The sequence below is a fragment of the Eucyclogobius newberryi genome, unplaced genomic scaffold (assembly GCF_026437365.1).
Source record: "Eucyclogobius newberryi isolate DKJ021-1_F unplaced genomic scaffold, fEucNew1.0.hap1 SCAF_19, whole genome shotgun sequence".
In the NCBI taxonomy this organism is placed as follows: domain Eukaryota; kingdom Metazoa; phylum Chordata; class Actinopteri; order Gobiiformes; family Gobiidae; genus Eucyclogobius; species Eucyclogobius newberryi.
The window spans coordinates 13,441,462-13,454,250 of NW_027315823.1; the positions used below are offsets into that span (position 1 = coordinate 13,441,462).

Consider the following 12,789-nt stretch of genomic DNA (forward strand, 5'->3'; position numbering starts at 1 on the left):
AAAAACAATATTGCCATTACTACTATTGCTAATACTATTACTTCTATTAGTTCTATATCACAACTGTTACTACTACTATTACTGCTGATGCTACTACTATTATTGCTATTACTACCATTGCTATTACTACTGCTACTATTGCTGTTACTGCCATTGTTATTACTAGATCGCTATTACTATATTATTACTACTATATTACTATTGCTTTGACTACTAGTACTAGTACCGGTACTACTATTGCTATTACTACTACTACTACTACTACAACTACTACTTCTACTACTACTACTACTACTACTGCTACTGCTACTACTACTTCTACTTCTACTACTACTACTACTACTACTACTACTACTACTACTACTACTACTTCTACTACAACTACTACTACTACTACTTCTACTTCTACTACTACTACTTCTACTACTACTACTACTACTACTACTACTACTACTACTACTACTTCTACTACAACTACTACTACTACTTCTACTACTACTACTTCTACTACTACTACTTCTACTACTACTTATGTTGGAAGACAAGAATGGAAAATGAATGAATAAAACTACGAAGTAAAGAAAACTGATCCATCTGCTTAACTCGCTGTAAACCCTGAATAGTATTTTGCTGTTTTCTTACCTGTGTGGCGCTCTGCTGTACGCTGTGTCTGCTCGACAGGTGCTGTGGACCAACAAAAAAAAGAAATAAACAACATTAATCATATTATTCACTTCCTCTATGACTTTATTGTGCCACTTTGAAATGATAGAAAGCTGCTTACGCCAGAGTTTTGAATAAAAGCAACTAGAAATGTGCACACAAAACGAATGTTGACTGAGCCTACTCCATCACTATGACAAAACACATCAGTAGTAAATAAATCATAAACCAACTGTCAGATTTGCAGAGCTCGTACGTACGTAAGTAAAAATAAGTAATTGCAAAGAAACGGAATATGCTCATTTCAAACATGCTGTATTCACAAATTGTGTCATGCTGTTCAATCAATCCTGCAAACAATAATAATAATAAAAAATCTTGTTATGGAATGTACTGTTTCCTCAATTTCCTCAAAAAATTATAGCACTAAACTACATCCACCTTGTTGGGATTGGGCTGAAAATGTTCCACAGTAACCTTTATACTCAAAGTCCTTTCAACTATTGTCTATCTACTATCTAACATTCATTCATAAAATAATAGTAAACCATCCAACGCTTATGCTTGAAATTGGACCTCATTTATTTCATGCTTTTGTTATGTTTTTTCCCATCTCAAGTTGGACCTACTAAACTTATTAGCTACAGTGAGCAGTGAAACTAAAATATTTGTAGTTATTTGGAGTAGATTGCTGAACATTTGCCTAATACATTCCTATGACCCTAGTCACAGCACTTTTACTTACACAGCATTATTTTGTAACCTATTATCTCAAGTCTGCATCGCATAATTGCATATATTCACTAAGATTAATTATTTGACTTTATAAATTGAAATTAGGTCGCTAAGCTCTCCTGTTTAAAGGTGCATTTTTATCATACAATGTTTTATGCCAACATCATCATCCTCCTTTTCTAATGACCTTATTCTGCCCCACCCACCTTTGGCTCTTTTGGCAACGGATTGACAATTCTGTTGTAATTGCACTTCCAATTGAGCAAGAACTCCTATCACTGGCAGCTAAAATATGCTATAAATAGACTGTTTTGTGTAAAATGTCCAATGTACATGTGAACAACACGTCAACAATGCAGCGATTCCCTGGACCTGAAACAGCTTTTTAGTCTGTGTAGAACTTATTTTCTCTGGAGGTCGGCAGCCCTGTGTTCACTAATACAACCGGTAGAAGGATTAAGTCGTATGGCGGCACAAACGGGCTTCTGGAATAAGGTGGATGTATAACCCCATCGTTTCCCAGGCAACAGAACAAAGGGAATCACCCTGGCGACTGCGTCTGAGTTTAGCCCTGGCGCTATTTAAATGGACTGATGTAAGATCTGAAAACATGAACTATTTCTATTCCGTATTTTTTCATCTGAACAACCTTGTAAAACAGAACAAACTCTTGAATGAATTCACAAAATGAAAACATGCAAGAGTTATAAAAGACCAAGTTACACAACACATCAATTATTTCGCAGGAAGAGAACAAGACGGTCAATTTGAGACATTTACCAAATTTACATCAATCACACTAAAACAATAGAATTAGGGATGGGCCGATATGGATTTTATTTTATTTTTTGAGCCGTTACCAATATCCTATTTTTGGATTGCTGGTTATTTGCTGGCTCAATACCAATATTTTGATTTTAAAAGCCATAGCAAGGCCTACAAATCTATTTCAAAGTTAGGTTAAGTTTTTTGAAGTTAGGTTCACAAATTTACTTTTCACTTATGAATAAATAAGAGCAAATAACAATCTGGGATATAAAGTAATTTGTTGCATGATTATGTAAAAATACAGCCATATTTTTAACCTAAATGCTCTTCTATTCCCATTATTACCCATTGATCTGAAAAAAAAAAAAGATACATATCAACCTACACCGATACTGTAACCGATATATTGCCCATCCCTAATTAGAATGCCTGAACGAATATATTTTTATGCTTTGGCTAAACAATGTAACAGTCAGTTGTAGCTTTACAGTTCATTGTTAAATTGTACCTGCCACAGTTACAATAATCCTGCGTTCCAGTTGTATTTTCCGAGCTCCCATTTGTAAATTTACACTGGAAAACTGACCAAGCCCTGCGTTTGAATAAAGTTTATAGTATATATAGATAGTTCTTGTACTATTTTATCTTTAGTTCCTCCTACTGTCTCTCCGCTATCTATTAAACATGTTCCTCTGTGATGCTAATGTTGCTAACGTCAACACAGAGCTAATATCAACAAAATCAAACATCATTCCCAGACAATGCTTTGTTGGATCTGCATTTTGGCTGATTGGAGCACTTTCCTGTTTTCTACTACTTGTTTTGAGTCGTTACTGTGCATTAATTGTAACTGTAACTGTAATCCACTACACATTATTTCTGATTTGACAACTGGAACACAGAAACTCTCCAAGGTCCGACCTCCGAGGACAAATTGAATGAAGCATAAATATTACATTCAAGTCAGTTCACCTTGATGTTTCTCTGCATTGATAGGTTTTATTTATTTATTTTTGGTTTATTAGCAGTTCAATTTTGGGTTTGCGTTGTGTAACTTATAATATCTGTGCTTTAAGAGTAAAAGAAATTGAGAGGATATTAGATGTATGTATATGACTCAAATTGTGGAAAGACTTCAAGCTACTTTTAATCATTAAATCAGGAGCATGTGTATTTACATTTGAGTTTACAATGTGTTTGCCAAAAAAAAAAGTGTCATATGATATTACATTTGCTTTGTGTAGCTTGTTACTGTTAGCAATTAGCGCTGACGTTAGCATACACGCTAACAGCGCAGTAATAAACATTTCTTATATGTTATTAAGGACAATAATGCACCTAAAACACAGCGGACCACAATATTTGGACTATGAAATGTATGTTTAGTTTCACCAAGCGCCAGAAATCCTACAGTAACAAGTGAACTTTAGCGAAGTTGACGTTAGATATTAGAGTTATTACTTGTTCCAATCCAACTTTATTTGTATGGCACATTTTACCAACACAAAGTCTCCAAAGTGGTGCACAAAACAAGAGTACAAAACAAGTACAAGAAAAAATATGCATTAAAAAAAAAAGAATAAATACATAAAAAATAAATAAATATCAAATAAAAACGAATTAAAATCAACATAAAATATATAAAATCAGATCAAAGCGAAATTAAAAACAACATAGATGTATAAAATCAGATCAAAACTAATTAAAAATAACATAAAATATATAAAATAATAAAAGACAGACACAATTGTTGGCAAATGTGCACTGTCTAGACGCAATTACATTTTTTTATTTGCTGTCCCATTCAAATGAATTGTATAGAACGTTCAGTCGAGTACCAGGCTGCGTGCGCATCTATTCTAAACACATCACTCCTACAAGGGTCCATATTTCCATTTTTGTACCCATAGTTCGGGGGAAAGGTTGAAACGATATATGTGTCGATGTATCGGAGCAAAAAATCTGACTGTAGTTTAAAAAAATACTTTACCATTTTATAAAGGTCGGATACACTGATGTGGTCCTCGTCCACCATCTCAAACTCCTTCCTCGGCACCAGATCCAAACCCAGGTGTCTAAAGGAAAACACAAGAGCGTTCAATATGTACAAAACCAAAACAAATTGGAAAATACTTGTACTTGTAGATTGCATCTTTACATACGATATTAACCCATTGGATCTGGGCCTTTTTGAATCTTCAACCAATTGTTTTCATCATCATCTTCATAACTTTTTACAAACTAACTCTAAACCAGAGTTAAAATACATCAAAATGTTTAAGTTTCTTTCATTTCACAGCCTAAAGTAAAATAAATGATTATCCTTATTTCATTATTTATTTTTTGTGCTGGCGTAGTAGTGAAATTAGTGTTAAAAAAAAAAAAAAAAAAAAAAGTGTAAAAAAAAACTATAAACACTAATCTATTGTATCATTCTCATTTAATTATGGGTGTTTTTATTGTTTCATTGTTGAGAATTCCTTGTAACTCTAAGTGGGTTCGCCTTTCCACAGATCAGACCAGCAATTTGGCCTCGTGGCGTCATCTCCTTGTTTCCACGGATGTACAGCGGTTTAATGCCATACTGTGGGATATTCTCAGCAAACCAGTAACCATTAATTATCATTTTTTACTTCCCACAAGATTACCGTATTTTCCGCACTATAAGGCGCACCGGAAAAAAAACGTGTACCACACAAAATTGCTAAACACAACCAGAATAAATCCATATATAAGGTGCACTGGATTATAAGGCGCACCGTCATTTTTAAAGAAAATTAAAGGCTTTTAAGTGCACCGTATAATGCGGAAAATACGGTACTAATAGCTTGGTCCTTATCTTTTCAAACTGGGTCACACGTTTGCCACTTTCTTCTATTTTCAGTTCAGAATTCCATCTCCCAAGTTTTTTTTTTTTCATATACAACCCATAGTAATATCTTCCAAATGCACTTAATATGTGCACTTTCACTTTTACTACACAATAAAAGAAAAGCATTTGGATTTATGGAGCTCTCATGGATATTTCACGACTTTTATATGTCAGAGGCTGAATTAATCATCTGTAATTGGAGTGTCACTAATGATGTAATTATGCGCAAGTCGTTAATACAAAATGTGGTTAACAGAGTTGTAACTGGAAAGCGGAAATCGACTGCGGCTGAGCGAAGCTTTGTCGCTCTGCACACAATCGTAAAAATGCGATTTCTGTTTTGTATATTGACAAACGTGAACATGTTATATCCCATGCAAGGCCCGTATAGCAGCCGTTACAACTTAACCCCTCGAAACCAAGCCAATGATGGATTTTTTCAACTCTGCTGTGGCCGATAACCGATATTTGTCGATCCCGATATTGCGATCGTAAAAAACATAATGTATGTTAAGTTACAGCAAAACTTCAAAAATGACCTCTTCACTTTTGTAAAAAATAATAATGAAATGTATTTATCTGGGAAATACAATGAGTCAATGCATGATTGTGTAAACATGTTTTTTAGTCTGTTAACATTGTCACTAATTAGTGCGTCGAATAGGGAAAAAATCTGAGACGTTTGTGTTGTTTACTTACACAAATATAAGGAAATATTAAGTTTTCCAGTGAGGCATTTTGTTGTTGCCGTGTGATCCTTCTGTCCACGGAGCGCAAACATATTTACATTCATAACAAACGCAGATCCAGATGCGTTTCCATTGAAGTGTTGCGAGCTTATTGTTTGTCTGTTTAATTTGATCCCCCGTTTGGGACCAGGCGTTCCCCTTCCTCTCAAATATTCAGGATGAAGAAAAAAGGAAATATTTTGGTGGATCCATCAAGTATTTATAATGGTGTGATATTGGATTGTTCCAGCAACAGTTTTGACCTGATCCCGCAAGTTGTGACGCCAGTTTGCACACCAGCTTTGTCCATACTGTTTATATTTTGTTCAAACACTCATTTTTCATGCTTTATTTAATCATAGTTTATATTTTTACTATGAATAACTTGTCAAAAGAATTACAAAATGAGCTCAGTTTGCTCTTTGCAGCGCTCTATGGCTGTCAGTGGATTTGTGCTTTGATCACTGATTTCCATTGTGGGTTTTTTACAGTGTTGATCACAATACTAACATTTCAAACTCAATTTTGATACAAAGGAACAGGCTCAATACACGAATTTCAATACCACAATGATAATAGAAACATTCTTTTTGCAGTACTTTCTTTATATTTCCACTTTTTTATACTAGTTCTGATTAAGCTCAAGGTCATTCTAAAACTGTTCACAAAAGCTCCAAAGTTGTTATGTAGTTTTATTATCGTTTAATACTTTTGACAATTTTTTTTTGCTTCTTTGCTGTTATATAATGTGTTTCCATCTTCTGAAATTCGTATTATTTGGTGTTTGCATCAGCTGTTATATATATGTAATATGTCAAAATCCTAAAATATTAAAAACAAATAGGAAAGAAAGGGTAATCTTGTTTTGATGGATGGAGAGTGGGAAAATGTTTGTACATCCCAGAGGAGGACCTCAAAATCCCACGTCTGGAGGGAATTTTGTTGGAAAAATGTGCCATATTTTTTTTTCATAACACCATGTCAAAGTGCTAATTCTTCACAGTGAAATGGTAACTGTTGGAGAAACTGTGGCAGTCAGGGGACAAACCACTACCACGAATTTTGGGACTGTCCTGTCTCTCAAAAATATTGGACTGAAATTAACAATGTACTTTAGACTATTTTTAACATTACCATCCCTTTTAATTTTAGAACTATGTACTTGGACCTCAGAACTCCTGCCATGGCTACAGTAAATGGATACCTTTGGAACGTACCGTATTTTCCGTATTTTTCGCACCTTTTTTTATCGTTTTGGCCGGGGTGCGACTTATACTTATATTTAGACTTATATACTTATACTCCGGAGCTACTTATATGTGATATTATTTGTTATTTTCACACTTGCAACAGCATTTCATACTCCAGTGCGACTTATATATGTTTTTTTCTTCTCTATTATGCATTTTTTGGCTTGTGCCACTTATAGTCCGGAAAATACAGTACTTTTGGCGGCCATCACAAAGAAACGGATGACACAGAACTCACCAAGGGCTGGACTGACCGTTTTAAATGCGACCATCGTTTTAGTTTAAATATCCTGTGATTTCATATTTTAATGTTTAGTTGATATGTATTTGTTTTTTATTTTTGCTTTCTGGTCAAGTTCTGTTGTGTTTATTCTTTAAAAAAAAAAAGAGAGAACTGATTTCCCCTCATGGCAATAACGTCTCTGTCTTAACGTAAAACTACCGACCCAAACACCCCCTGTCATACCCTCTGCAGTGCAATGACTCCAGCTCAAGAGCCCATTCCTCTTCACTTTGTGTGTGCCGGCTCCGCTCTAAGCCCTGTCCTCGCTTTCAATCACTCTGTTGTGTGCCCAGAGTAAGATGGAGGTCTGAGGGGAATCCACTGCACCGCACAATATGACATTTAGAAACCAGGTCATCGTGGTCCAACAGACAAACAAACCAGGGAAGAAGAGGAATAGACTGTTCACACGCCACTGCAGGTAGGATCATGTGTTTGTGTCACATTCACAGAAAAGATGCATCAGTTTTCCTCAGCAACCAGTGCAAATTAATGATATATTATACTTTTTAACAACTTGAGTAATTATATTTTGATGAAGCATTAACTTAAGGCGAGACGCTGTATGAGAATAGGAAGATGTGTCCCAAATTTGTAACGCAAAAGACTGAAAAATGAACAGGGGCAGGTTCTCTCTCTCGCTCTCTCTCTCTCTCTCTTTTTTTCTCTCTCTCTCTTTCTCTCTCTCTCATTCTCTCTTTCTCTCTCTCTTTCTCTTTTTCTCTCTCGCTCTCTTTCTCTCTCTCTCTCTCTCTCTCTCTCTCTCTCTCTCTCTCTCTCTCTCTCTCTCTCTCTCTCTCTCTCTCTCTCTCTCTCTCTCTCTCTCTCTCTCTCTCTCTCTCTCGCGCTCTCGCTCTCGCTCTCTCTCTCTCTCTCTCTCCCCAAACAGACAGCACAGACATGTTATCTGTATGTTAAGATTTTTTAAATATATATTCACATAGCCTGATGAGGAAATGAATTAAAATGTTCCTAAATGCTCTTTAGAGCAACGAGAGGAACGTAAAGGGTTTTTAGTGTGTGATGTTCTGATCAGAACAAAAAGCAGAATTCTGCTCCACATCTCATGTCAGCGTTATATTCTACCTCAAATCAACTTTTAAATAAGCAACAAATCATTTCAATTCATTTCATAACCATCATTAGCCTATTTGATATTAATATAATTGATTGATAAATTGTGAAAAGTATCAGGCTCATTATAATCTGTATGCTATAGTATTATAAGTTACGGACCTCAGCTTGTGGAGATTTTGTCAAACTGTATCTCGGTGAATGTTTATTAGTGACACTTGACGTATTAGATTAACATATATAACATATAATACGGAATCGTTTTGGATATCTTATTTAAGTAAATTACTATTACTGAAAATTGGTGCCGAAATTAAAATTTAGATGCTAATCGTTATGTGTCTGTGGGAGGAAAATGCATTTGTAGAAAACTACATTTAAAGTTACAATGTCCAATATAAATCTGTGGAAGTAAATTCAAAGTCAAGGTCGACTCAAGTAAAATTACAGATAGAGGGGAAAATTATACTCAAGTACATTAAACGTAAAATCTATTTGAAGTAATCGTTTAAAAATGTACTAAACAAATGACTTAAGTACCCCAGTGGATGTGTGTTTAGTGGACTTACTCGTTGCCCCAGTCCAGCCTGACAGTGATGTGCCTCTTGACCTCTCGGCTCTGGTCCTGTGTCAGATGCCCCGACAGCAGCTGCCTCCTGAGGTCCAGCAGCTCCAGCATCACGTGACGCACTTTGTAGAAGAGGTCCACCTTGTGTTTCTGTGGGGCAGAAAAACACAGAAGAAAATGCATAAGTGAAATTAGACATGCTGTAGTATGCAGATCAAAGTACTTTGGGGATTCATGTTTTAAGTAGTACAACTGAGGGACTGTGATGTTTTGATCATCCCAATTACAATGCTAAGACAATATTTCTGCAATGCAACAGAAATGTGCTAAAAATTTCAATTCAAAAAGAGGCTGTAACAGTTTCAAGTGTATTAAAATCAGCATAAATATTACTTATTTCAAATGCTTAACATGTAGCCTGCCACACTTCCTCTAAAATATACAGTTATACAGTGTTATACTTCTTTTAAATGATGATTTTTGTTTTAATCCAGTGAGTTCTTAGGTGTAGTCACTAATACATTTGATTAAGTTCAATATTTGTGGATTTTACGTTTGGATAATTGGTTATGAAAATAGTTTAACCCATAGAGATGAAGCAGATGACATCACATCGCTTGGAATTTTAACAGTGAATGGCAAAAGCCTGTGATTGTCAATGGTGAGCACTAATATTTTCGCCCGTATGAGCTCAGAACACAACTAAAATGTGAACAAGTTGCTATGGTCTAGTAACAAATATAAAAGGCTACAACTTTAGCTTGTATCTGGCATCTAAAAAAAATAAAAAAATTAAGTAAACTGATGCAGAAACAGGACAAACAACAGGAACACTGCAGCTACGTTCACATTTATCACTAATACAGGAGCGGGATCACACACACTTGAACTCATTACATTTCACACCTTAAATAATATGTTTCTGAATCTGTTTGTTGAAGAAATTCATAGATGTGAGGCAAGTTGAAGTGTCCTTTATCACCCCCTGCAGTTGACAAAAAAGCTAGCTCGGCACAACAACGGAGAACCTACTTTCAGCTTCCAGTTAATTCAGTTAATTTTAGCGAAGCAATAATACGATGGAAAAAAGATAAATATATAGACTTGATAACTATAACTATAACGCTGTAACTTCGCTCCAATAAATCCTTGTTTCAACTTTAGTGGAAAAGTAGATGTCAAGTTTTGTTACAATCCTAATTTGCATGGAATTGCCACACTTTGCTGCACCACTGAAAGTAAAGAATAAAATAACACCATATGGATAAAGAGTGAACGTGTTTTTCCCTATAGCCTCTTCTATTCTTAGCTCTATCATCCCCCTGCAGAAATCAGCAGCAGGCGCGGGTTCAAAAGACACATTTTACAAATATTCAAAACTGTACAACTTCTTGCAATAGTACTAAGCACTCAGTAAGTTTTTTGTCTTTTGAATACGTTAATCATTACATTACATATGGATCCAAAATCAGAGGCAGTGCTGGTTTGGAAGTGCAGCACGTTTTTATCAGTGCTATTGATATGTGAAGAGAAGTGAGAAGTGAGAGGAGAGTTAAAGATAGTTTTGCTGTTCACTGGTTGTACATCATTGTTTTTCCTGTTTTTATCTGTGGGCTACAGCTGCCAGAGCCACCAAATGTGTTCCAGGTACAGGCTGATACAACAGGGTGAGGAATGTTTTCATCAAGGCAAGTCAAGTGTAAAGCTGCACACCCACAAGAGCATCGAGCAGGTCGCCAACAACACCTGTATGACATGTTACAGTAGGCAAAAGGAAGCAAAAAGGAGTCAAAATACTAGCAAATTGTTGTGAGAAATATAAAAAACAAGAACAAAGATCCAAAGATTTTACTTAAGAGTATAGTTACTAAAACTGTGCACATAGGGACATAATCAAGGACTAGACCAGGGCTAAACAAGGACTAAACCAGGAATAAACAAGGACTAGACCAGGACTAAACAAGGACTAGACCAAGACTAAACAAGGACTAGATCAGGACTAAACAAGGACTAAACAAGGACTAAACAAGGACTAGACCAGGACTAAACAAGGACTAGATCAGGACTAAACAAGGACTAGGCCAGGACTAAATAAGGACTAGACCAGGACTAAAAAAGGACTAGACCAGGACTAAAAAAGGACTAGATCAACTTTTTTTTTCTTTTGTAAATTAATCAATTGTGTGTTTTTTGGCAAAAGTATGTTGTAAAAGCAGCACTTTGCGATGAAAATGAGACTGCAGGGTGCAGTCTGCATGTAACAATAAATAATTTTATGTCTCATGGAAATAAGAGGTGAAAGGAGCTTTGGTGGTCCACCCCAGTTTCACTTTTAAACTGTGCTTAAGAAAATGAATGTTTGTGAATGTTAATGATGCAAAGGGGTTTGTGAGAGCTATAAATAGCCTGCTTTATGAAGACATGCAGCCTGGCCCTGGTTTTATCTCCCAGAGTTCAGCCGGGCCTGACTGACAGACAGATAAAGAATCAAAGAAGAGCAAGTCCATTTGTATCAAAATGAACTTTAATAGTAAATAGTAAAGTAATACATAAAGGGAAAAGACTAACACAGAACTGAAAACATTAGACTTTTGAGTCCACATGAGAAGTTCAAAACTTCACTGAAATACGCATGGCTTAGGATTGTGTTGTCACACCGGGCTTTTAGCTAGAGGGCCGTCTTCCCGTCTTTTGGACGGGGTATCTCGACATTTGGACGGACATTTTCGAGGGCAAGGACGGGGTCATTTTTAATAATACATTTTAGAAAAGTTTTTAAATCGGGCCAGGAAGCGTTTGACGATAGTCCACTATGGTCCGCGCCATGACAGTTTAGTGTTTACAAGTGAAAATTTGCATGCTGCGCACTGATTGGTCGAAGTTTGTGTGCTTGGCTCTGATTGGCTGCCGAGCCGTGGTCTGGAAAATGCCGAACCTCCACGGCCAAATACCATGTAAAATACGGCGCAATACGCGGAAGTGGCGGAATGTGATCCGCAAGGCCAAAAGGCGCAGGCGGCGCGAGAGAATGGAAAGTCGTACTTGATACGAGAGGCGTGCGGGCGCTGCTCTAGATCTCCGTGTACTCGCCTCCGCGTTAAAAGCGCCGCTTTATTTTGTAAAAACGTTGAAAAAAGGCCGCGATAAACATATTGGCTTTCCATAGCCTTCCCGTCCGAAAATATTTTAAGCCACCGGTTGGACGGGGTGTTTTCAAATCCTAGCTAAAAGCCTGGTCAGCCGTATGTTAAACTAATGGAGATTTTAAGATACTAAATACTACACTAAGCCTTAATTCAAAACATATTCTGAGATTAGAGCAGAGGTGTGGACTTGAAAGTTGTGACATGGATTCAAGTCTGACTTAAGTCACTATTTTGATCAAATGGACCACATCTCGGGGCTCCATTACGCCGGTGCTGGATTCTCTTCACTGGCTCCCTGTCGAGTTTAGAATCAAATTTAAAATCCTACACTGACTTACAAAGCCATAAATGACATTGCCCCATCTTACCTCAAAGATGCTATAGAACTATATCATCTAAACAGAGCTCTTCACTCTCAGAATGCTGGCCTTCTGGTGGTCCCAAGAGTCTCTAAAAGCACAGTAGGAGGTAGAGCGTTTAGCTACCAAGCTCCTGTGTTATGGAATCAGCTCCTGTCCATGTTAAAGATGCCGACACAGTCGCTTCATTTAAGACCAGGCTTAAAACGTTCCTCTTTGAAATATCTTATGGTCAGGCCAGTTAGAAACAGAAATAAAAACCTACAGTTTCAGCTACGCTGCCCTAAGTGCTATGCTGGGGGAAGTATGGCAGCTTGAGCACTATCCTCTGGTTCTGACTATT

General features: G+C 36.6%; 1 protein-coding gene across 5 annotated transcripts in view; it reads right to left on the reverse strand.

The window, feature by feature from the left end:
• dock3 (dedicator of cytokinesis 3) overlaps positions 1 to 12,789 on the reverse strand; it is a 189,485-nt gene that overhangs the window by 50,425 nt on the left and 126,271 nt on the right. For all 5 annotated transcript variants that reach the window (XM_072451775.1, XM_072451774.1, XM_072451777.1 and 2 more), the window contains exons 6-8: positions 8,943 to 9,091; positions 4,157 to 4,241; positions 643 to 684 (exon numbers count right to left, since the gene is read on the reverse strand). In XM_072451775.1, coding sequence (XP_072307876.1) covers positions 643 to 684; positions 4,157 to 4,241; positions 8,943 to 9,091 — 276 coding nt within the window. The remainder of the gene's footprint in view (positions 1 to 642; positions 685 to 4,156; positions 4,242 to 8,942; positions 9,092 to 12,789) is intronic.